Here is a 27,396-nt window from a genome sequence, read left to right as displayed (position 1 = left end):
TCAGCAGTCTTCTCAACAGAAAATTTACAGGCCAGGAGGGAGTGGAATGAAAAGATTTAATGTACTGAAACAGAAGGACTTTCAACCAAGAATCCTATACCCAGCAAGATTATCATTTAAATTTGAAGCAGGGATTAAACCATTTCCAGATAAAGGCTATTCTTTGAGATTTATAACAACAAAACCAGCATTACAGGATATATTAAAGGGACTGCTGTAGATGGAAATATTCCTAAGACTAAATAGCTTTGATTATAGTGTCTAATACAGAAAGTGTGGAGGAGAAAGAAGAAAAAAAAAGTACTTTTAGATTGTGTTTGAAATAGAGCAATCAGCAACTTAATATAGACTGTTATACAGTCAGGAAGCTGTCTTTGAACTTTTGGTAACCACAAACCTAAAGCCTATAATATATATACAAAAAATTAAAAAAGAGAAATACAACCACGGTATTAAAGAAAACCATTAAATATAAAGAACATAAGAGAGGAAGAAAGGAACAAAAAGGATCTATAAGAACAAAAAGAAAGCAATTAATAAAGTGGCAATAAGTACATACCTATCAATAGTTAATGTAAATGGTCTGAATGAACCATTTAAAAGACACCTGGCAGAATGGATAAAGAAACAAGACCCATCTATATGCTGCCTACAGGAGACTCATTTCAGACCCAAAGACATACATATGCTAAAAGTGAAGGGATGGAAGAAGATATTTCATGAAAACAAGAGGGAGAAAACAGCAGGAGTAGCAGTACTTATATCAGACAAAACATATTTCAAAACAAAGAAAGTAACAAGAGACAAAGAAGGGCATCACATAATTATAAAGGGGTCAGTCCAACAAGAGGCTATAACCATAATAAACATCTATGTACCCAATATAGGTGCACCTAACTATGTAAAAATGGGGAAATAGATTACAACCCATTCATTGTGGGAGACTTTAACATACCACTCACATCAACGGACAGATCAATCAGATAGAAAATAAATAAGGGAACAGAGGTACTGAACAATACATTAGATCAAATAGATTTAACATACATCTGTAGAACACTCCACCCAAAAGCAGCAGGAAACAGTTTTCTCAAGTGTACAAGGAATATTTTCCATAATAGACCACATATTAGGCCACAAAAATAGAGCCTCAATAAGTTAAAAAATATTGAAATTGTATCAAACAATGTCTCGGATACAATGGTATGGAGTTAGGAATAAATTACACAAAGAAAATAAAAAAGCCTACAAACTTGTGGAGGCTAAACAACATGCTTCTAAAATCAATGGATCAATGACCAAATTAAAACAGAAATAAAGCAATACATGGAGAAAAATTAAAACAAAAATACAACAGTCCAATATTTGTGGGGATGCCACCAAGGTTGTTTAAGTACAAAGCAATACAAGCCTACCTCAAGAATCAAGAACAATTCCAAATAAACAGTCTAAACTCACAATTAAAGAAACTAGAAAAAGAAGAACAAACAAAACACAAAGTTAAAAAAGGAGGGACATAATAAAGATCAGAGCAGAAATAAATAATACGGAAAAGAATAAAACAATAGAAAAAATTAGTGAAACTAAGAGCTGGTTCTCTGAGAAAATAAATGAAAGCCAGACTTATCAATAAAAAAGAAGGTACACAAATAAAAAAATCAGAAACAAAGGATAGTCACGACAGATACTACAGAAATACAAAGAATATTACAGACTACTATGAAAAATTATATGCCAATAAATTAGACAACCTAGAAGAAATGGACAACTTCTTAGAAAAATACAACCTTCCAAGACTGACCCAGGAAGAAACAGAAAATCTGAACAGACCAATTACCATCAATGAAATTGAATTAGTAATAAAAAAAATCTCCCCATAAAAATCCAGGACCAGATGGTTTCACAGCTGAATTCTATCAAACATTTAAAGAAGAGCTAATAATACCCATCTTAAATTCCAAAAAGTAGAAGAGGAAGGAATACTTCCAAATTCATTCTCTGAGGCCAGCATTACTGTAATACCAAAGCCAGGCAAAGATGCTACAAAAAAAGAAAATTATAGACTAAAATCCCTGATGAACATAGATGCGGAAATGCACAACACAATATTAGCAAACCAAATTCAAAAAACATCGAAAGGATCATCCATCACAACCAAGTAGGATTTATTCCAGGGATGCAAGGATGGTATAATATTTGTAATTCAGTCAATATCATACACCACATTATCAAAAAGAAGGATAAAAACCATACAATATCTCAATAGAAGCTGAAAAAGCATTTGACAAAATTCAACATTTAATCATGATAAAAACTCAACAAATGGGGAGAGAGTACATACCTCAACATAATAAAGGCCATATATGACAAACCCACAGCTAACATCATACTTAATGGTGAAAAACTGAAAGCTTTTCCTCTAAGATCAGAAACAAGACAAGGATGTTCACTCTCACCACTCTTATTCAACACAGTACTGGAGATCCTAGCCATAGCAATCAGACAACACAAAGAGATACTAGGCATCCAAATTGGTAAGGAAGAAACTAAACTGTCATGGTTCATGGATGACATGATATTATACATAGAAAACCCTAAAGATTCCACCAAAGCTATTATAACTAATAACTTCATTCAGCAAAGTTCCAGGATACAAAATTAATACACAGAAATCTGTCACATTCCTATATACAAAAAACAAACTAACAGAAAGAGAAATCAGGAAAATAATTCCATTTACAACTGCATCAAAAAGACTAAACCTAACCAAGCAGGTGAAAGACCTATACTCTGAAAACTATAAGAGACTCATGAGAGAAATTAAAGACACCAGTAAGTGGAAATATATCCCATGCTCATGGTTAGGGAGAATTAATACTGTCAAAATGACCATCTTGTCCAAAGCAATTTACAGATTCAACACAACCCCTAACAAAATTCCAACAGTATTTTTCAATGAACTAGAACAAATTGTTCTAAAATTCATATGGAAACACAAAAGATCCCAAATAGCCAAAACAATCCTGAGAATGACAAAGCTGGGGGGAATTACACTCCCTGACTTCACGCTCTACTACAAAGCAACAGTAATCAAAACAATTTGGTACTGGCACAAGAACAAACCCATAGATCAGTGGAACAGAATATAGAGTAGAGATATATAAACCCACACATCTATGGTCAATTAATATACAATAAAGGATCCATGAATATACAATGGGGAAAGACAGCCTCTTCAAGAACTGGTTTTGGCAAAACTGGACAGCTACACATAAGAAAATGAAACTGGATTAATGCCTAACTCCATATACAAAAGTAAACTTGAAATGGATCAAAGACCTGAATGTAAGTCATGAAACCATAAAACTCTTGGAAGAAAACATAGGCAAAAATTTCTTGAACATAAATATTAACAGTTTTTTCCTGGACACATCTCTTTGGGCAAGGGAGACAAAAAAAAATGAACAAGTGGGACTACATCAAACTAAAAAGCTTCTGTACACCAGCAAAGGACATCATCAGCAGAACAAAAAGGTAACCTACAGGATGGGAGAATATATTTGTAAACAATTTATCCAATAAGGGGTTAACATCCAAAATACACGAAGAGCTCATATGTGTCAACACCCCTCCAAAAAAAATAACCCAATTTAAAAAAATGGGTGGAGGTCCTGAACAGACATTTTTCCAAAGAAGAAATATAGATGGCCAGCAGGCATATGAAAAGATGCTTCATATCACTGATCATCTGGGAAATGCAAATCAAAACCACAATGAGTTATTTCCTCACACAGGCAGAGTGGCCACTATCCAAAAGACAAGAAATAACAAGTGTTGGTGAGAATGTGGAGAAAAGGGAATCCTCCTACACTGTTGGTGGGAATGTCAATTGGTGCAGCCACTGTGGAAAGCATTATGGAGGTTCCTTGAAAAACTAAAAATAGAAATACCATTTGACCCAGCAATTCCATTTCTAGGTATTTACCCAAAGAAAACAAAATCCCTGATCCAAAAAGATATATGCACCCTTATGTTTATTGCTGCATTATTTACAATAGCCAAGGTATGGAAGCAACCTAAGGGTCCATCAATAGATGAATGGGTAAAGAAGATGTGGTACATATACACAATGGAATATTATTCAGCCATAAAAGGAAAAGAAATCCTGCCATTTGCAATAACATGGATGGAGCTAGAGAGTATTATGCTCAGTGAAATAAGGCAGGTGGAGAAAGACAAATACCATATGATTTTACTTATTTGTGGAGTATAAATACAAAGCAAAACAGAAGGAACGAAAGAGCAGTAGACTTACAGACAACTAAGAAGGGACTGGTGGTTACCATGGGGGAGAGATCAGGGTAGGTGGGTGGGGAGTTTGAGGGTGATAAAGGGGCATAAAATTTCTCAATCATAATGTAGGCTGTTTATGGAGGTGGTAGTAAAGCAAGGAGAATATAACCAGTGATTCTGTAACAGCTTCCTATGTTGACAGATAGTAGCTGTACTAGTGGGGCTGAGAATTTAATAATATGGGTAACTGTTTAACTACTATTCTGTATACTTGAAACTAATATAAGATTGTATATCAATATAAAAAAAACTTAGGAAATGGCTATTTTTGCAGAAGGGAGTAGGAGGGGTTTGCTTGGAGAAGATTGCTTGATGTTCTATTTTTTATCTGAATGTTGGTTATATGGGTGTGATCAGCTTGTGAAAATTCATTGAGCTGTGCAATTAAATATGTACACTCTTCTAAAAAAAAAAGAATATCATTATTTTGGAATCCCTAGCAAAACAAATGGGTATCGGTGATACTCATCAATGGCTGCTAAAACTCATCAATGGCCACTAAAATGGAGGAAGCTGACAACATTTGAATCTTTCTTATTCTCAATATCACAGAAAGAGACAAGCAGACATCCCAGAGATGGGAAATCTAAGAACTATCCATGAATTATTCTTTTTTTTTACTTTTTATTTTTTTAATTTTGGTATCATTAATATATAATTACATAAGCAACATTATAGTTACTAGATTCCCCCCATTTTCAAGTCCCCACCACATACCCCCATTATAGTCACTGTCCATCAGTGTAGTAAGATGCTATAGAATCCCATGAATTATTCTTGCCAAAAAAATAGAACCTAAGTCTAATTAAGCCTCTAGATCAGCACTTTCCAAATAGAAATACATGAGCCACAAATGCAGACCATAAGTATAATTTTAAATTTCTAATAGCTACATTTGAAAAAAATCACATGAAATTAATCTTAATTATATTTTACTTAATCCAATATACAGAAAAATATAATTTCAGCATGCAATCAGTATGAAAAAGTATTAACGAGATATTTCACATGCTTCAAAATCGTGTGTATTTTATACTTATAGCGTATCCGAATTCAGACTAGCCACACGTTTCAAGCACTCAATAGCCACATGTGGCTTACTGGCTTCCTTACTGGATAGCACAAATATAGATCTTAACTACTTTATAGAAAATAGATGATAAAGTACATGTTAAACATCAACAGGGGGATACAGTCAGCCTAATCCAGAATGTTGGAAATCTTACAGGACATGTAGCCCAGTTTTCCTCCATAAATACATTGATATTAAAAATGGAGAAGAACTGGTATAGAATAGAGACCTATCAACTAAAACCAACTGGAGGATTTACACCCTGGTTTGAAACAAACTAACTATAAAAATATATCTATGGAATAATTGGAGAAATTATAAAACTTGCTGGGTAATAGATACCATTATATAATTATTTCTTTAGGTATGATAATGGTGCTATGGTTATACTAAAAAATAAAAGTCCTTATCTCTTTGAGATACATAGTGAAATATTGGTAGAAAAGATGACATGATGGCAGGATTTGCTTTAAAATAATCCAACCAGGAGAAGGAAAGTGTTGGTTAGATTTTTCACATGTTGAGCTGGGTGACAAGTATTTGGCAAATCATTATACCATTTGTACTATTTTTTTTTTATGTTTGAAAAATACAATTTTAAAACTTGTTGAGAGAATTTACCTAAGTTAATCATTCAGTAACTGCAATAATACTTCTCTGTTCCTAATTGGCAGGGACTTACCAAAGGAAGAGAAGGCAGGGAGAGAAGGGAAGAGTTGTCTAGAGTTGCCAAGAATTTGACTGGGCAGCTTCCATCTCCAACCCTTAACTCCACGGCTAGATAAGACCAGGCTCTTGCTTTGCTAACTCCATCCCACCCTCACTCGGGCTACAGGTAAAGGGGTGCAAAATCTCTTAAGAAGGACTTTTAGATTAAAGTTTTCAAACAACTTACAGCCAGAAGACTCTGGTTTATTTCTGCACCTTCCATCTTTGTTTGTCTATCTGAGTCTCTGGCATCAGCTGCTCTTTCACTGCCAGCCAAGTCAATAAAAGAGATCCTAGAGAAAAGACACAGTAGGGATGACTTCTTTGGAGCTTTGGTTTATTTTTACATCAATCAGCATTTTCTGATGGCAGGAAGAAATTAACACTGGCCCATCCTCAGGAAAGAAAAGACATTACTGTCAGCTTTTCAAAAATATGGCAAGATTCTGACCTGTCAGCTACTGCTGACATTGTGTACTCAGGCACCTCCTGAGTGAAGTGCCTTTGGCTATAGTCATTTGTGAGAAAGTATGACTGAAATTAATAAAACATTCTTCCCATAAAGCTAAATGGCCACAATGCAAATCACTTAGGTGGCCACTTAGATAATTAAATAGAAACTATTGTGGGCTGCTTTCCAGCCAAAAAAAAAAAAGAAAGAAAGAAAAAGACTCATTACTCAGAGGTGAGATTGACTCATCCATCAGTGTGGCAGAATGTGCTAAGATAGCACTAGCAAAGCAATGAATGTACCCAATTGTCTTATGGCTTCTTTCAAGAAGGATGGATTAATTTTCCTTTTTTTTTTGGCCTCTGAAATGCATTCCCTCCTATTCCTCTGCTGATACTGTGGTTCACTTTAGAAGCAATCAATGTCCCTTTTAATAACTTAGGGTTGACCAACAATAGGTCATTACTTCATGGTTAATCAACTGATGGCACTTCAGCATAATGATTTATTTCAGGGCTAACAACTTTGCTCTGTATTCCTGAAATAAAGAACTCCACGGTGGCAGGGTGTCCTGTTGTTGATAACACATATTTTAAAGTCACACTAGGGAAAGGCAGACAATGCAATTCCCTGCATAATTCCAGCTCACCTGCCAAATATCCTCTTGGCTGCGTCTTTGATCTGAATTTGGATGATAGCATGGGAGCGGGAGGAGTCTACATTAACTCCAGTGGCCCCAGTGCTGCGCTCCTTGCTGCCTTTCAGGATCACCTGAAAATAAAATCCACAGGGTGATTTCCCCAAGGAGTAAACAAAGCCCTCTGGTTCCTAAGAGTTGGCTGAGAGCAGAAGAGACCAGGTAAATAACTTCATCAGTACATTGCAGTTTTCTCCCCCCACATGAAAAGCTTCCTAAACATTAAATCATACAGTTTTAGTACCCAACAATAATGTGAACAATGTGGACTACTAATCTTGGTGAAGAACATTCAATAGCTCAAGAGCTAATTTGCTCTTGATCTCACACACTTTTTAAAATCTTTGATGGGTTTAGCCTGCTAAAATCCCCAGGGTTTAACTTGGTTCCAAAGCAAGATCCTGTAATACCTATCTATCTTAGTAACTGAGGCAAAGAATGAAAATGTGCATCACAGAGTGACTGATCACATCCACCTGTTCCACCAGGATGCAGTCATAAAAGAGGCCAGGCCTGACGTGTGGGAACATGGACGTGATAAGTGACTGCAATTACCATGAGCCCATGATTTCCCTCGAGACCAATGCCCCTCCAAATGGAAGTAAAAACTAACTTGGGTCCCTCAAGCCACAGGGAATGGGGGAAGGGTGGTGAAGCCTCAGGACTGGCCTCTAGCCACATGGTGCCCTGATTTTGGATAGGAGAAGGAGTGTTGATTACTGATAAGCAAATAGATGAAGAACTTTAAAAATATTATTTGATAGAATTATTACAGTGGCCTGATGTGAGGCAAGTACAATTATCATGCCCAGTGTATGCTGAAGAATAACCTCAGAGGTTTATTTGCTCACAAACAGCTGTTATGTGAACAAAAATCTACATGCTGTATGACTGACTCCAAAGCCCATGTGGTTTCTACTATACTATGAGCACTTATGATAAGTTCACTTATTTTATAGTAAATTAAGAGTAAGAAAGTCTTTTTTTTCCTCAATCTCTCAGAATTTTAATTTATATCATATTGAACATGGCCATAATTTTTAAACTAAGAGTTGAAAAGTTGACAGAGTCAAATTTCAAGAATAGGCCATAAAATATCTTAACAAGTAGGGGCCAGGTGCTTTTAAAGATTTTAACTAATGATAAGTTCCTTCATGGTCTAAGCAGCAGTTGTATTTCTAAATATTATCTGTATGTGAGATTTAGAATTGTATTTTAGAATCAAATTTAGGATATTTTAAATGCACTCATCTTGGGGAGCAGAAAAAAGATGTCAGTGTGAAAAGTGAGGCAGAAACCTCCTCCCAGAATCTCATAAAACACGAAAATACAACAAATACAACTAACCCTGTAAAGGCAACCAGAAGATTGCAGAAGAGACTGCCTACATCTGGGGAAGAAGAGAAGACCTCACAGAAAAGGATAAAATGGCAAAGCTGCAATCTCGCGGAACCCAAGCCCTCCCCCAACCCCAGCCCACAGGAAGGAGGAAAAGGAACAGAGTAGAGAGGGAGTAGAAGCCCAGGACCACTGAACACCCAGCCCTGGAGATCTGCTTTGGGAGCACAAACCCCTATTACATGGTGCTCAGGAGATTAGTGGGGTTGGAAGGCAAAGACGTCAGAGAGGCTGAGATTCCAGCTGCTTGTGGAGAACAGATTTGCACAACCTGCCCCACTGAGGCAAAAGGCAGGCAGGCAGTTTGAAGGACTTCCCAGCAGCAAGAGGGGCATTAAAGGGGGACAGATTACACAGAGCTCTCTGTTCAGGAGAAAGGGCAGGTGGACAAAACCTTCCCTGCATGCTCAGGTCAGCAGGTTGGGAACTCTCTGGAGCTTCAGATGTTCCAACCACTTGGCTGCTAATGCAGCCCTGAGGCCCCCTGTGGTACACTGCTTGCTTTTCTTCCTCCCAGAATGTGGCGGTCCCACTTAGCCTGCTGGTCCCCTCATTGAGCCAGCCTGCCAGAGGGTGACCCCTCCTACAGCAGCTACAGGGACATAGCACAGAGGCTCCTCCTTGCACCCAAAGCCTACTTGACCCAGCAGTGGAGGCACGTGTTACAGCTGGGAAGGCAGGCAACCCACCCTGCTGAGCTCTTTCCTCCCAACAGGTGCTGGTTCCACTTGCCTTTGACCCTTGCCATTGCTGTAGGCCCACATGGCAGCTTCAGGGAATATTTTCCCTGCACACACAATCAGCTGATGGCCCACACAGCTCACTTTACCAGCAAGACAGAAAGGCACCACACCCACTGCTTGCCAACAGCTGGGGCTCCCGCACAGAAAATTGAGCTTCTGGGCACTAGAGGGTGCTGCCTACACAAAGATATTATTCCATAGGAAACACTAAAAAAAATGAAGTGGCAAAGGAATTTGGTCCAAACAAAATAACAAGAAAAAGTACCAGAAAGAGTGCTTAGTGAAACTGAAATCACTAATCTTCTTGATAAAGATTTCAAAATAAAAGTATAAATGTGTTCAAGGAGTTACAGAAAAATATTTAAGATCTCAGAGAGGACTTCAACAAAGTGACAGAAATTTTTTAAAATACAGTATCTCAAATGAAACACACAATGGAGGGATTTAAAAGCAGATTAGATGAGATAGAGGAGACGGTACAGAACAGGAAAACAAAGAAGCTGAGGCACAGAGAGAAAAAAGGATTTCTAGGAATGGAAGAATAGTAAGAGAGCTGTGTGACCAATCCAAATGGAACAATATTCGCATTATAGGGGTTCTAGAAGAAGAAGAGGGAGACAAAGGGATAGAAAGTCTCTTTGAGGAAATAATTGCTGAAAACTTTCCCAGTCAATTCACAGAAGTGCAGAGCTCTCCCAACACAAGGAACCCTAGGAAGATAACACCAAGACATATAATAATTGAAATGGCAAAGATCAAGGACAAGGAGAGAGTACTGAAAATAGCCAGAGAGAGAAAAAAGATCACTTATAAAGGAAACCCCATCAGACTATCAGGAGACTTCTTAGCAGAAACCTTACAGGCCAGAAGGGAGAGGCATGATATATTTAATGCAATGGAACAGAAGGGTCTCCAACCAAGAATACTCTACCCAGCAAGATTATGATTTAAATTTGAGCAGGGATTAAACAATTTCCAGATAAGCAAAAGTTAAAGGAATTCACCACCAACAAAGCAGCTCTACAGTGTATCTTAAAGGGACTGCTCTCAATGGAAGTGCTCCTAAAGCTAAATAGCTGTCACCAGAGAAAATAAACCCACAGTAAAGGAAGTAGTCCAATTAATTACTAAGCAAAAACAAAATTAAATAAACTACTCAAAAAGTTAGTCAAGGAATACACAGAGTACAGAACATGACAGACACCTAATGTATAAAGAGTGGAGGAAGAAGAAGAAGAAGGGGAGGAAAAAAAAAACTTTAGATTGTGCTTGAAATAGAGTAATAAGTGAGTTAAGATAGACTGTTGTTAGATAGTAAAGAAGCTGCCCTTGAACCTTTGGTAACCACAAATCTAAAGCCTGCAGTGGCAATAAGTACATATCTACCGATAATCACCCTCAGTGTAAATGGACTGAATGCACCACATAGAGTTACAGAATGGATAAAAAGACAAGACACAAGACACATTTATATGCTGCCTACAAGAGACCCACTTCAAACCCAAAGACATACACAGACTAAAATGAAGGGATAGAGGAAGATATTTCATGCAAATGAGAGGAAAAAGGAGTAGTAGTACTTATATCAAACAAAATAGATTTCAAAACAAAGACAATAATAAGAGACAAAGAAGGACATTACATAATGATAAAATGGTCAGTCCAACAAGAAAATATAGTCATTATAAATATCTCTGCACCCAATAAAGGAGCACCTACATATGTGAAAAAAATACTAACATAATTAAAAGGGGAAATAGAACGCAATGCATTCATTTAGGGAAACTTCAACACACCACTCACTCCAAAGGATAGATGAAACAGATAGAAAATAAGTAAGGAGACAGAGGCACTGAACAATATATTAGAACAGATGGACCTAACAGACATCTACAGAACACTCCACCCAAAAGCAGCAGGATACACATTCTTCTCAAGTGCACATGGAATATTTTCAAGAATAGACCACATACTAGGCCACAGAAAGAGCCTCAGATAATTCAAAAAGATTGAAATTGTACCAACCAACTTCTCAGATTACAAGGGTATAAAACTAGAAATAAAGTGTCCAAAGAAAACAAAGAGACTCACAAACACATGGAGGCTTAACAATGTGCTCCTAAATAACCAACGGATCAATGGCCAAATTAAAACAAAGATCAAACAATATATGGAGACAAATGAAAACAACTGTGGTATACAGCAAAGGCAGTTCTAAGAGGAAAGTATGTAACAATACAGGCTTACCTCAAGAAGAACAATCCCAAATGAACAGTCTAAACTCGCAATTAATGAAACTAGAAATAGAACAAATGAGGCCCAAAGGCAGTAGAAGGAGGGACATAATAAAGATCAGAGCAGAAATAAATAAAATTGAAAAGAATAAAATAATAGAAACAATCAATGAAACCAGGAGCTGATTCTTTGAGAAAATAAACAAAATAAACCCCTAGCCAGACTTATCAAGAAAAAAAGAGAGTGTACACACATAAAAAGAATCAGAAATAAGAAAGGAAAATCACTATGAATACCATGGAAATACAAAGAATTATGAGAGAATACTATGAAAAATTATATGCCAACAAATTGGATAACCTAGAAGAAATGGACAACATTCTAGAAAAATACAACCTTTTGAGACTGGCCCAGGAAGAAACAGAGAATCTGAACAGACCAATTACCAGCAATGAAATGGAAGTGGTAATCAAAAAATCTACCTAAGAAAAAATATACCTGGACCAGATGGCTTTGGCTGAATTTTATCAAGCATTTAAAGAAGAGCTCATACCCATCCTCCTTAAAGTTTTCCAAAAAGAAGAGGAGGGAATACTTCCAGCATTACTTTAATACCAAAACCAGACAAAGACACCACAAAAAAAGAAAATTACCCCTGATGAACACAGATGCAAAAATTCTCAACAAAATATTAGCAAACCAAATTAAAAAATACATCAAAAAGATCATCCATCATGACCAACTCAGATTGATTCCAGGGCTGCAAAGATGGTACAATATTCAAAAATCAGTCAATATCACAGATCACATCAACAAAAAGATGGGACAAAAATCACATGGTCATCTCAATAGATGCTGAAAAAGCATTTGACAAAATTCAACATCCATTCATGATAAAAACTCTCAACAAAATAAGTACAGAGGATAAATACCTTAACATAATAAAGGTCATATATAACAAACCCACAGTCAACATCATACCTAACAGCAAACAGCTGAAAGCTTTTCTTCTAAGATCAGGAACAAAACAAGGATGTCTTATTCAACATAGTACTGGAGGTCCTTGCCACGGAAATCAGACAACACAAACAAATAAAGGGCATCCAAATTGGTAAGGAAGCAGTTAAACTATCACTGTTTGCAGACAACATGATATATACAAAGAAAACCCTAAAGACTCCACCAAAAAACTATTACAATAACTGAATTCAGAAAAGTTGCAGGATACAAAATTAATACACAGAAATCCATTGCATTTCTCTATAGTAACAACAAATTAGCAGAAATAGAAATCATGAAAACAACTCCATTTACAACTGCACCAAAAAGAATAAAATACCTAGGAATAAATCTAACCAAAGAGGTGAAAGACTGTAATTCTGAAAACTATAAGACACTCATGAGAGAAATTAAAGAAGACACCAATAAATGGAAATCTATCCCATGACACATTGATAGGAAGACTTAATATTGTAAAAATGGCCATCTTCCTTAAAGTAGTCTAAGGATTCAATGCAATCCCTATCAAAATACTAACCAAAATACCAAGCACTATTCAACAAACTAGAACAAATAGTTCTAAAATTCATATGGAACCACAAAAGACCCTGAATAGCCAAAGCAATCCTGAGAAGGATGAGTAAAGCTGGGGGGATTATGCTCCCCAACTTCAGGCTCTACTACAAAGCCACAGTAATCAAGACAATTTGGTACTGACACTAGAACAGACCCACAGATCAATGGAACAGAAAAGAGAGTACAGATATAAACCCACACATATATGGCCAATTAATATACAATAAAGGAGCCATGAGTATACAATAGAGACAAGACAGCCTCTTCAACAACTGGTGTTGGCAAAACTGGAGAGCTACATGCAAGAGAATGAAACTGGATTATTGTCTAACTCCATACACAAAAGTAAACTTGAAAAGGATCAAAGACCTGCATGTATGTCATGAAACCATAAAACTCATAGAAGAAAACAGGCAAAAATTGAATATAAACATTAGCAACTTTTTCCTGGACACATCTCCTTGGGCAAGGGAAACAAAATAAAAATGAACAAGTGGGACTACATCAAACTAAAAAGCTTCTATACAGCAATGGACATGATCAGCACAACAAAAAGGCATCCTACAGTATGGGAGAATATATTCATAAATGACTTATCTGATAAGGAGTTAACATCCAAAATATATATAGAACTCACATGCCTCAACACCCAAAAAACAAATAACCTGATTAAAAAATGTATGGAGGATCTGAAGAGATACTTCTCCAAAGAAGAAATTCAGATGGCCAACAGGCACACAAAGAGATGCTCCACATCACTAATAGAAGAAATGCAAATTGAAACCACAATGAAATATCACCTCACAGCAGTTAGGATGGCCAACGTCCAAAAGACAAGAAACAACAAATGCTGGCGAGGATGCGGAGAAAGGGAAACCCTCCTACACTGTTAGTGGGAATGTAATGTAAGTTAGTTCAACTGCTGTGGAAAGCAATATGGAGGTTCCTCAAAAAACTAAAAATAGAAATACCATTTGATACAGTATTTCCACTCCTAAGAATTTACCTGAAGAAAACAAGATCCCCAATTCAAAAAGACACATGCACCCCTATGTTTATTGCAGCACTATTTACAATAGCCAACATATGGAAGCAACCTAAGTGCCCATCAATAGATGAATGGATAAAGAAGATGTGGTACATATACACAATGGGATATTATTCAGCCATAAAAAGAAAAGAAATCCTACCATTTGCAACAATATGGATGGACCTAGAGGGTATTATGTTCAGTGAAATAAGCCAGGAGGAGAAAGACAAGTACCAAATGACTTCACTCATTTGTGGAGTATTAAAAAAAAATAAAACTGAAAGAACAAAATAGCAGCAGACCTACAGACTCTAAGAAGGGACTAGTGGTTACCAAAGGGGAGGGGTTGAGGAAGGTGGAGAAGGAGGGAGAAGGGGATTAAGGGGCACTATAATTTGCTATGACAATATAGGTAAGTTACAGGTAAAGCAGTACAGCATGGAGAAGACAAGTAATGACTCTATAGCATCTTACTAACCTGATAGACAGTGACTGCAGTGGCGGGGGTGAGGACTTGATAATATGGGTGAATGTTGAAACCACAATGTTGTTCATGTGAAACCTTCATAACATTGTGTATCAATGATACTTTAACAAAAATAAATAAATGCACTCATTTTGTAAATAGCCTGCTAAAAGTTTAAAGGTCTAGCTGAGGAATCCTTGTGTAAAGAGACAAAACTGTTAATTTATGAAGTTGGATTATCAGATGTCATGGCTGTCTATTGCTGCTTATTCGAAATTAGAAGAGTTAGAGCAGTAATACCTTCACTGGGTGTGGTGAGAGCCAAAAAAAAATAATGCACCACTAAGCTTGGATGCTGGTTAGGTCACATAAGGCATTATCTATAACTGACCCATCTAATCTAAATGCACTTCCTCAGCCTGGCCTCTCTTTATCACTGTGACTTCATGCTTACACACATTGTAATGTAATGGTAATGGATCATCTTGGATTTGTATTGTTCTTTTTATCAAATTTTTCTCTCTCTTTTTTCATTACAAAAGTAAGACATGCTTACTGTGGAAAATTTGTAAAATATAGGAAAAACATAAAGAAGAAAATATATACCTCTTATAATCCCAGAGTTAATAAGATTGTGGTGCATTTCCTCCTAGAGTTTTAGGGCTCTCACAGAATTGCTTTTTTCCTTTTTTAATTTTAGAAACCCCATGAAGAGACAGGAGGGGTCTTTGAAACCTCTACATTTGTGTAAGCAATATGCTTGATGGATAAGAGAAGCAACACAGAGAAATTAAGGGACTTATCCAAGGTTACATAGGTAGAATATAGTTAGACTAGGGATAAGCCAGGAATCCTCTGCCACAAATGAGTAATGATGCTACTTCTGGTGGAACCTGGTGAGAGCTCAGAGAGGCCTCAAGGCCGTACCCATCAAAGAGCTGTGGATACTGACAGGAAGCTCTCAAAGGATAGCCTTGTGGTTAGCTTGGTTTTTCATTGCACCTTGTCTACTATGATGTCTACGATGTACTAGGTACCTGTGAATGGTGTCTCAGAAAAGCTAATGTGTTAGAGTGATCTTTCCTAAATGCCTTTTAGAGAAGGCATGAAGGAATTTCTGGTCCTTCAGTCCAGTTTCTTCAACTTCAGAAATAGGCTGTACCCACTAAACTTTTCAGAGCTGTGGAATAAAGCAGCTGAGCTCTGAGGAGAAAAAATGAGGCAGTCTGTGAAGATCATCAGACAAATATTTATAAATGTCATACAACCCAAGTGTGGCGGTTAAGAGAGTGAAATCTGAAGTTAGACTGCCTGGGTTCACATGCCAGCTCTGACATATGGTTGTGTGAACTTTTGCAAATCATTTCAGAGCTTCTGTTTGTTACCCATAAAATGGCAATCTCATAAGTTACCTATGAGGACTAAAAATGATAATCCATGCAAAGCAATCAGTACCACAATTGGCACATAAGTTCTCCATATATATTAATTTTAAAAAAGACACCAAAGAACTAACATCTTCATGTGAACAAACCCTTTTCACAAATGTAAAACAGAGTTACATGGGGAAATAGAACTTTATAGATCAACATGAGATTCCATGGGCATCCTATTACAAGTGAAAATAAAAAAGGAAGAAGAACAAAAGGACAAAAGGAAGGGAGAAAGAGAATAAAGAGGAAAAAAGAATGTATTTGGAGAAAATGCAAGTATAGGAGCTTAGCAAAATTAATGCAATCACCTGAAAATCACTAGCCCCCTTTTTCCTCTCACTACCTCCTCCTCAAATTCCTTCTTCCATAAACTAAAGTCTATCAGGAAAGTTTCTAAATCTTGGTCCTTTAGATCAAACATGTTAGGTGAGTAGTGAAATGGGGACCAGCTACAATATAGAGCCAACTGCAAAATTCTGTGGCACTAGGAAATGTTCAGTGACTTGTTAGTAAGAACAATAGATGTGACAAATTGAGCTAGCATCACACTAAGCATTTCCTGTATATTATCTCATTTCCTTCTTTATTACCCAACCTAATCATCTACTTTATCCATGTTTCAGAATCAGAAAGATAAGGACATGCTCAAGGATACATGGCACTGGAACCCAGATCTGTCTGGTTATAAGACTTTAATTACTAAGTTTCCTGCACAAATCCAAAGAAGGGTTATGAGCACTTCAGTAGTATAGGCACTGTGTATAGATTAAGTCTCTGATACTGGCATACAACTGAGGCCCCTTTAGGGAAGCTCTTGTTATGTGGGCCTCTGCTACCAATTACAGTCAAGGCAATGAAAAACCATGAAACAGATTTATTAGCAGTTTGAGAATGGGTACCTCTAAGTACAAGAAATGGCTCTGGGAATGATTTTAAAACCTGCAAATTTCTACAACTGATAAAATGCCCATCAATTGCCTGATAGACAAAATCTTGATTCTAAATCCAGGAAATACAATGAGTCAGTGAGTTCTCTGTAAAGGCAGAGACGACTTGCATTAGTAAGACCAGGTAATAAGATATACCTAGAAGGGAAAACTTCCTGAAGGAAGTTTGTGAAAAACAAAGCTGCCAGCTGTGCAGGTAGACAAGTGGCCATGCTTGTGTGAGTCTGAGTAATACTAGAAGATGACACCTGAGCAAACACATGGGCGATACCTGAGCGAGCATGAACCGCGACACCCAAGAAAATGAAAGTGTGACACCTGAGTTAGCAAGTGCATTGTTTTGAATCAATAAATGTTTATAAGGATAACTGTGCCAGATATCCATAATTTATATCACTTTCCACCTTGATCTCAGCTAGCTTTCTTGTACAACATATGTATTACAGACTGAGGGTATCATGGCAATGATGCGCTAATACATTGACGAACAAGAAACTTCTTTCTGTTTCCAGGAAACATAGCTTAATATAGACCAGTGCCCTAAACTTTTCTAGGGCAGAGGGGCTAACTTGACACCACATTGTCTGTTAACACAATTATGGCCCATAGCTACCGAAAAGGGACTTCCTGCTTGTGTTTGCTCCTTCCGCACTCAGTTGGCCTAAGTACCAGGGAGAAAGGCTTCATGAGGACCAACTCTCCTGCAACTCCCAGCCAAAGGAAGAAATGGCTGGGAGAGGAGGAGTCAAGAGTGCCATAGGGAATAGGGGTGTGAGCTGTTCTAAAGATGGGACTTGTCAAGTACCCAGCCTGTCCTTCTAGCCTTCTCCCTTTGACTCCAGCGAGTCTTGCTGGATATACATAAGAATGACTATTGTATCTGAATGTGCGAGATTTAAATATAATACCTATACCTTCGCACATTGCTGGTAGGAATGTAAAATGTCACAGCCACTTTGGAAAACAGGGGTTCTTCAAGAAATATGACCCAGGAATTCCACTACTAAGCAAGACTCAAGAAAACTGAAGACATATGTCTACAGAAAAACTTGTTCATGAATGTTTATAGCAGCATTATTTATAACAATGTTTCCATAAAAGTGGAAACAACCTACATGTCCATCAACTGATGGAGAAGTAAAATATGATATAGCCTCATAATGGAATATCATTAAGCTATAATGATAGAAGGAATGAAGTATTGATACATGTTACAATATGGATGAGCCTTGAAAATATTATACTAAGTGAAAGAAGGTAGACACAAAAGGGTTGTATATTGTATGATTCCATTTATATGGTATGGCCAGAAAAGGAAAATCCAGAGAGATAGACATTAGTGGCTCCCAGGTACTGGGGTCATGGGAAATAGGGAGCAACTGGTAATACTGTAGGTTTTTCAATCTGGGGTGATGAAAATATTCTGGAATTAAATAGTGGTGATGATGCACAACTTTCTGAATGTACAAAAAAAGAAAATCACTTAATTTTATATAAGTATATTTTAACAGGTGAATATTATGGTCTGTGGATTATATCTTAATGAGGAAACTAAAAAAGCCACTGAAGTGTACATTTTAAAAAGGTGATTTTTGTGGTATGTGAATCTATATTTCAATTTAAAATAATAATACCCACATCTGGGCTTCACTTTGAGAGATTCTGATTTAATTGGCCTCAGGGGGACTCAAGCAAGCATTAAAAACATGATGAAACTAGAAAGACAAGCTACAGAATGAAACAATATGCATATGACACAAATACCTGACAAATGTCTCATATCCAGAATATACAAATCAGTAAGAAAAAGACATACAACCCAGAAATGAGGAAAAGATCCAAACTGGCATTCCTTAAAGAGGATATCCATAAGGTAAATTAAAAATATGAAGAGCTATTCAATTTAATTCTCAATCAGCAAAATGAAAATTAAATTACAAATTAAAACCACAGTGAAATATAACTAAACAACTCCGGATTGGCAAAAACTTTTTTTTAATCAATAAACAGTATTGATTATAAACTAGATACGGAGTAGATTATAGAAAAATGAAGAGCAGTAGGCCTGTTCATATAATGCTTGTGAGTCTATACTGCATGGGAAAACAGTTGGCATCATCTAGCGAAGTGAAAGACACGCATGTCCTCCGACAACTATGTCTACATCCTTTCACAACTAGATATATATCCTAGAAAATTTACATTCTGTTGTGAAAAGTAATAACCTCACTGACATGGCATCTGGGGGCCTGCAAGGGGGCTCTCATGCCCACCAGGTCATGTCAATTACAGAGCCCACGGGAAAAAGAGATGGAAACCTTATAACGCATACTGTTTTGGCTACTTTACTACACAGTAGAGGAGGGAAGAGTTTCTGCCTCCCCCAGCAACAGCCCCATCAGAGACTGTCACAACTCAACCAATAAGAAGCCACGACAGGTGGGACTCCCAGTTTCGTCCAATGGATTTTTTCTTTGAACACTTCCCCAGTTCTCTTCCTTTCTTCAATAAAAGAGCACTCCTTTCCTTTGTTCTCTGGACTTGCTTGCAGTTTGCTTGTCCTGATCTGCAGTTCTCTGCTGTCCCCAAATAAACCCATTTTGCTAATAAAATCACTGACATTTTAAAGGTTAACACTGTGTGCTGAAATACATGCATAAGGACATTCACTGCTGCATTGTTAAAAATAGCTCCAAAATAGAAACAACCCCAACTGTCTATTAACCTTAGAATGGTTAAATAAACTGTGGCATAATCATATGATTGAAAACTATAAAACAAATAAAAACAAGCAAAATTATAGCAATATGCAAAAACATAGATGGAATTCAAAAGCATAATGTTGAACAAAAGAAGCAAGACAAAAGAATACACAGTGTGATTCTATTCATACAAAGTCAAACAGGCAAAAACTAAGTTATATAGTCTATGGTTGAGTACATAAGTGGTAAAACTACAAAGAACAAGGTGATAAGTATAAAAGTTAGGATTATAGAGGGGTGTGACTGGGAAATTGTTTAGGGAGCTTGTAGGTTGCTGCAGTGTTTTATTTCTTATGTGTAATTGATTATGTGTTTGTTTATACTATACACATTTAGCTTTTATATAGTTTTCTGGATAGTGCCATTTTTCACAATAAAAATGGTTAAATAATTTTTTAAGTTAGAAAAAAAGCCCTCTAATGATCTAATTTAATATGCCACAGTTTATTTAACCATTCTAAGGTTAATAGACAATTGGGGTTGTTTCTATTTTGGAGCTATTTTTAACAATGCAGCAGTGAATGTCCTTATGCATGTATTTCAGCACACAGTGTTAACCTTTAAAATGTCAGTGATTTTACTAGCAAAATGGGTTTATTTGGGGACAGCAGAGAACTGTAGATCAGGACAAGCAAACTGCAAGCAAGTCCAGAGAACAAAGGAAAGGAGTGCTCTTTTATTGAAGAAAGGAAGAGAACTGGGGGACTGTTCAAAGCAAAAAGTCCATTGGAGGAAACTGGGAGAACCACTGCATTAAAGGGAGGTTCACCAGAAACTTATTTATATAAAAGTTAATACATTTTTAGGGAAAAAAACTAAATAAACTGTTAACAATGGACATATTAGTAGGAGTGGGGAGTTGTGTACAGCAAGTTAGAGGGGGCCTTTATTTTTCTATCTTCTTATATAGTTTAATAATGTTTAAATTTAATAATGAGCAAGTATTACTTTTGTTATAATAAAGAGAGAACTTTTAATAAAAGAAGTAGATTTAAAAATACCTTTGTAAGGACACAGCAGAAACTACTAAAACTAGTTGCTTCAGGAAAAAGGAATGGAAGGGATATATTAATTGTATCTTTTGAATTTTGAACTCATGTGGAAGTATTGCCTATTAAAAATTAAAAAAATAAAAAGTATTTTTCTCTAGCAGCTTTTCCCAGAACCCACTGCATAAAAACATACGTAAGTGGCCTCTGAAACTGGCCCATGAGTATCCTCTCATGCACTAGGTTCTCCCACACACCTAAAAACTCTCTCTGTCATGGCACTGAGATAACCACCCTGCAGAGAAAGGAGCTATCTTCTTAGAGGAGGCCTCATATTTTATAAATGTGAAGTGGCATGCTTGTCACTGCTCTTTGCCTAAATTGGAGTCCATTTTACTGCTGGACAGCAAACTGAATTCCTTTGCTGTCCTTAGGCACTGTAGTGGGGTGACAAAGAAGAAAGTGTTACCTCTAAGAGAAGGTCCACACTATCCACCTGAAGCTCCTTCAGTCCCACTATCTGTACCATGTGCTTGCTATCTTCTCTTGCGAAGAGCCTGCAAATGCATGAACACAGTTGAATGGCATACCTGCTGTAATGGACTTCGTTTTTGCCTCCCCAGAAACCATTCTATCACACCTGCTATTTGAGTGCAATTGATGTGCATTCTCTCCCCCAGCCCCCATACCTGCTGACCCCAGCCGTGGACTTCAGTGATGGTCCTTGATTGTTAACAAATCAGGATCTTTGGTTACAATTATAAGAGTCATCATATAATCCTGATCTATGCCAATCTATGGATGGTATATTCCCAGCTACAGTAATTAATTCAGGAGAGGATATAGGATCTCTGCTGGGTTCAATCAGTTGTCAAGTACATGGGAGTAAAGCTTTCTCTTTCTGGAAGTGAAGATATGTGGACACACACACACACACAGCACAAATTTTATTATTTTATTCTCATGCCAAATGTTCTTTAAACCAAATGACCATTCTGACCAGAAAGAGCTCTTACTAAGGTTATCAGGGCTTGGAAGAGAAGCCATGACTGAGCTAACTTGAGGTTTCAAAACCAACATAAAGCACAAAAGAAAGACAACTCTTCCCCAGAGCAACCCTAGAGTATTGCCCTTCTTTATTTGACAGTTGTTATGTCAGGACTGAACTCTGAACACCTGTACATCCTCTGAACTGTGTCATTCTCAAAGATTCCCTTTCCTTTGGAATAGTCCACAGGATGGTGGCCTGTCTAAGCCCATTCACTGGCTTCTCCAGTTATGCTCCCCAATATCCTAGTGCCCCTCTACGGTGGGGGCCTGCCCTGTCACACCAGCCTTACTGAAATGGAGCTGCTTCTCCACTCCCATACCCCATTCCAGAGCTTGCCAAGCACACGAGGAACTTGCACACCCTTTTGGATAGCTCCAGAGGGGCTTGGGTATCTTTGCTGGGGGCTAGTCTCTTTCACTGATTTGGTTTCCTTCTACCACACTCAGCTTCAACTCACTTCTCTCCACCTGATGTGGCTGCACCAACATGTCTCAGGTCTGGTTAATCCTGTTATGAGAGCCTTTTATTCTTCCACCTCCCCTACTTCATCTCTCCTCCCTATTCTTCCAGTCAGCCAATGTCTTCACAACTTCTTTGCCTCCTACTCAGTTAAAGTCATCAGTTTCAACCTAAACAAACTTTTTATGCTAGAAAAATACAAAAGGGATTTAAAATCAGAGTTACTGAATACATTTCTAAATTAATTCATTATGCTGCAAAAGCAATAGTTTAAGCCTAATGATAGTTAAAAGTATAATGTGAAAAAAATATTTTCTTTTCTTTTTATTGATTTTGAAAAACCATCATTGAGTTTAGTGTAAGATTATTGGGAGAAAAAAACAAGAGCAAGTGGAAAACATTATTTATAGTTCTTCCAGTATAATAATAGGTCAAAAGAATAGGAAGGGATTTTAAGTGCATGTTGATTTCCTGACTTCCTGAAATTATGACCTTTTTCATAGACCAAAATAAAAGGGATAGTCTTTGATAACCATTGAACATTGATCAATTTAAAAATACTAACTGAAGGCTAATTTACATTTTTCTGTAGCTGAACTGACAGTTTAAAAAAATATGGCATCTGATTCAGGAGACTCATTTCACAAAAGGGCATTAATTAATGTACCAAGGCATCTCATTAAATTCCATGATTAAATGATTTTGTGAGACTCTGGCTTGAAACAAAGATGAACAGATTTACTGTTTCCTACTCATAACCAGTACCTTTTTCTTCTGTTTAGGAGGTCATAAAGCTGTCCGCAGTAGATTTCATAGAAGCTGATCCACACAAAGAGGTGCCTTCTTGGCTGGGACACTTCTAGGTGCCTGAAGATATCTTTGGCAGCAAGAGCATACAGTCCTGGGTTCTGATGAGTTCCTATCATGGTGTAGGTCTTTCCAGCACCTGTTTGTCCATATGCAAAGCAAGTGGCATTGCCTCTAGGGGAAGAATCATTTGTATTACTTATACATATGAAGATAGCAGATGTTAATCTACGTAGATTTTTAATGATAAAAGTCAGGTAAAAACAGAATCCTTGACAAAATTCAGCTATGAACATATAATTATTTAAAAAGAGGAGGGTTTTACATTATAAAATCATAGAAAGAGGAAAAAAATTCTCAAATCAGTACATGAGTTTTCTTATAGGAATTTTTTAAGGAACTGGTTAACACCGTAAGACAACTCAGGAAGATAGGGAAACAAGGACCCCTTCCTAGGTGCTTTAGAGGACCCCAGAGGATACAATTTTGCCTTACTCCTGAAAAGTAAGTTTGGTCAAAGAATAGAGAATTAAAATAAAAACAATAAAGAATACAGGATCACACACTAAACAGGATGGTAGTGATTACTCATATGAATACTAAAGAAGTTTGGACAAGTGAAATCAATGTAAGTAAAATATTTGAGAAAAGACTCCTAAAAGGGCTTCTCTCAGGGCCTCAGATTTCACTTTAATAAATTAATGGTTACTTGATTTCTAAGATCCCTTCTAGATCTAATGCCCTATGATTCTATGTAAGAATCATTATTCTTGCATATGGGTGGGTACATGTGTGAACACACCTTATATATGAGTGTGAAGAATTGCAGAGTAAGAGGTGGAAAGCAGACCAACCTGTCAATCACAGTACATTTTAGGGGGAGTTGAAGCCAAGATTACTTGAGGATTGTGGGGCCCAACTACGTAGTACTAAGTAGAGAATGAGCATAATGTTAGGTAGAAAGTACCTATTGCAAACTCTTGAACAGGAATCACATGTGTTAATGATAAAAGTAGCTACTCGCAGCAAGAAGAAAGTCTATGTACAGATACAGAGGTAGGGGGAAGGAGTTAGGCTGAAAGATAAATAAGAAGAAACAGACCTGAAGCCAGACAGAAACCAAGGTAAGAGTATTATGACAAGAGCAAAGGAACCATTAAAGTGTGAGAATCAAGAGATGGGAACTGATCAGATTTAAGCTGCTTGAGCTGAGATCAGTTATTCCTTGTCTTTTGAATCCCGACTCCCAGCAATGTGGACACTTGAATACACAGGCAGAGGCCGAGTTAGGTAAAGGATTATAGGAGAAAAATTTAAATACACCAAAGATCAAGCAGAATTAGAGTAAACAATACAATTTACCTTATTTTCTGAACACTTTGGTGATGAGCTTTTTGAAAGCAAAAACCAAAAAAACCCACAAAAAGACAAATATGGGAATGAAAAAATCTCTTATTACACTTTACAGAATAGATGCACTTAACTCACAACTCTTATTTTTTATTGGTAATGTCTTCACATTGAAATATTATCTTATTTTAGAAATTCCCTCTCTCAAAAAGCACTCCCTAGATTTGGTTCACAAGAAATTGAACCTGAAAGATATTTCACTTTTTATGGCTCACAAAATAATTTTTTAATGACCTCTGTAAAATCAATAAAAAGACAACACAAAAACTGGGCAAAGAAGATACTTGAATGACCAATAAGCCCATGAAAAGATGCTCAGCATGACTAGGTATTAGAGAAATTCAAATCAAAACCACAATGAGGAGGGAGGAGCCAAGATGGCAGCGTGAGTAGAGCAGTGGAAATCTCCTCCCAAAACCATATACAATTTTGAAAATACAACAAATACAACTATCCCTAAAAGAGAGACCAGAAGATACAGGACAACAGCCAGGCTACATCTACACCTGCGAGAACCCAGCGCCTCACGAAGGGGGTAAGATACAAGCTGCGGCCCAGCGGTACCCAAGCGCACCTCACCCCAGCTCCCGGCGGGAGGACAGGAGTCAGAGTGGGGAGGGAGAGGGAGCCCAGGACTGCTAAACATCCAGCCCTAGTCATCCACACCGGGAGCCCAGACACACCGTGCATGGTGTGCTGGATACTAGGGAAACAGGACAGTAAAACCTGCGAGCGGGTCTCTGAACCTGGTGCCCCTGGGACAAAGAAAAGCGAGTGCTTTTTGAAAGTCTTAAACGGACAGGGACCCCACAGCTAGATGGAAGCATCCCAGGACACTCAGCCCAGCAGCTGGGTATCCCGGGGAACTCTGGGAGCCCTAATCCCCTGGGAGGCAGTGCAGCTCCTGAGGCCCCTCACAGCGATAAACAGCCTCCTGCCCATTCCCCCTCCAGTGCGGCTCTGCCATAGCAGAGCAGCAGCCTGAGAGCGGCCATGCCCACAGCAACTGCGGAGCTTACTCCACAGAGGCCAGGCAAGAATGAGACCCCATCTGCGCTTAGCTGCCCAGCACAAGCCGCTATGGGTCGCCGTTCTCCCAGGAGAGGAAGGCCACAAACCAGCAAGAAGGGACGTTCTCCCAGCTGACACACGTGCCAGCTCCCCACAACAACCTCTATTGCCATGAAAAGGCAGAAGAATTTGATCCAGACCAAAATCACAGAGATGGCCTCTGAGAAGGAGCTTGGAGAGATAGACCTAACCAATCTCCCTGAAAAAGAATTCAAAATAAAGGTCATAACCATGCTGATGGAGCTGCAGAGAAAAATGCAAGAGCTAACGGACAAGGTAGGGAGGGAGACTACAGAAAAAAAACAATCTCTGGAAGGATAAAAAAGCAGAATGGATGAGATTCAAGAGGCCATTGATGGAATAGAAACCAGAGAACAGGAACACATAGAAGCTGACACAGAGAGAGCTAAAAGGATCTCCAGGAATGAAACAATATTAAGAGAACTGTGTGACCAATCCAAAAGGAACAATATCCTTACTATAGGGGTACCATAAGAAAAGAGAGAGAAAAAGGGATAGAAAGTGTATTTGAAGAAATAATTGCTGAAAACTTCCCCAAACTGGAGGAGGAAATAGTAGCTCAGACCACAGAAGTACACAGAACTCCCAAAAGAAGGGACCCAAGGAGGACAACACCAAGACATATAATAATTAAAATGGCAAAGATCAAGGACAAGGACAGAGTTTCAAAGGCAGCTAGAGAGAGGAAAAAGGTCACCTACAAAGGAAATCCCATCAGGCTACCATCAGACAGAAACCTTACAGGCCAGAAGAGAATGGCATAATATATTTAATGCAATGAACCAGAAGGGCCTTGAACCAGGAATACTGTATCCAGCACGATTATCATTTAAATATGAAGGAGGGATTAAACAATTCCCAGACAAGCAAAAGTTGAGGGAATTTGCCTCCCACAAACCACCTCTACAGGGTATTTTAGAGGGATTGCTCTAGATGGAAGCACTCCTAAGGCTAAATAGATGTCACCAGAGAAAATAAAATCACAGCAAAGAAAGCAGACCAACAAAATACTAACTAAAGGCAAAAAATAAAATCAACTACCAACAACAGCAGTCAAAGGAAACACAAAAGAGCACAGAATAAAACACACAACATATAAAGAATGGAGGAGGAGGAATAAGAAGGGAGAGAAATAAAGAATCATCAGACTGTTTATAATAGCTCAATAAGCGAGTTAAGTTAGACAGTAAGATAATAAAGAAGCTAACCTTGAACCGTTGGTAACCAGGAATCTAAAGCCTGCAATGGCAATAAGTACATATCTTTCAATAATCACCCTAAATGTAAATGGACTGAATGCACCAATCAAAACACACAGTAATAGAATGGATAAAAAAGCAAGATCCACCTATATGCTGCTTACAAGAGACTCACCTCAAACCCAAAGACATGCACAGACTAAAACTGAAGGGATAGAAAAAGATATTTCATGCAAACAACAAGGAAAAAAAGCAGATGTTGCAGTACTAGTATCAGACAAAATAGACTTCAAAACAAAGAAAGTAACAAGAGACAAAGAAGGACATTACATAATGATAAAGGGCTCAGTCCAAAAAGAGGATATAACCATTATAAACATATATGCACCCAATACAGGAGCACCAATATATGTGAAACAAATACTAACAGAATTAAAGGAGGAAATAGAATGCAATGCATTCATTTTGGGAGATTTTAGCACACCACTCACTCCAAAGGACAGATCCACCAGACAGAAA

General features: G+C 37.6%; 1 protein-coding gene across 1 annotated transcript in view; it reads right to left on the bottom strand.

Annotated features, from left to right (window-relative positions):
* KIF24 (kinesin family member 24) overlaps nucleotides 1–27,396 on the bottom strand; it is an 81,046-nt gene that overhangs the window by 18,116 nt on the left and 35,534 nt on the right. Inside the window, exons 5-8 of the mRNA XM_017657617.3 lie at nucleotides 23,135–23,350; nucleotides 21,329–21,416; nucleotides 7,234–7,355; nucleotides 6,321–6,426 (exon numbers count right to left, since the gene is read on the bottom strand). Of these exons, the coding sequence (XP_017513106.3) occupies nucleotides 6,321–6,426; nucleotides 7,234–7,355; nucleotides 21,329–21,416; nucleotides 23,135–23,350 (532 nt within the window). The remainder of the gene's footprint in view (nucleotides 1–6,320; nucleotides 6,427–7,233; nucleotides 7,356–21,328; nucleotides 21,417–23,134; nucleotides 23,351–27,396) is intronic.

This window comes from Manis javanica, chromosome 2 (assembly GCF_040802235.1).
Source record: "Manis javanica isolate MJ-LG chromosome 2, MJ_LKY, whole genome shotgun sequence".
In the NCBI taxonomy this organism is placed as follows: domain Eukaryota; kingdom Metazoa; phylum Chordata; class Mammalia; order Pholidota; family Manidae; genus Manis; species Manis javanica.
The sequence above is the reverse complement of the archived record's forward strand: the minus strand, read 5'-3'. Positions and strand labels throughout refer to the sequence as shown.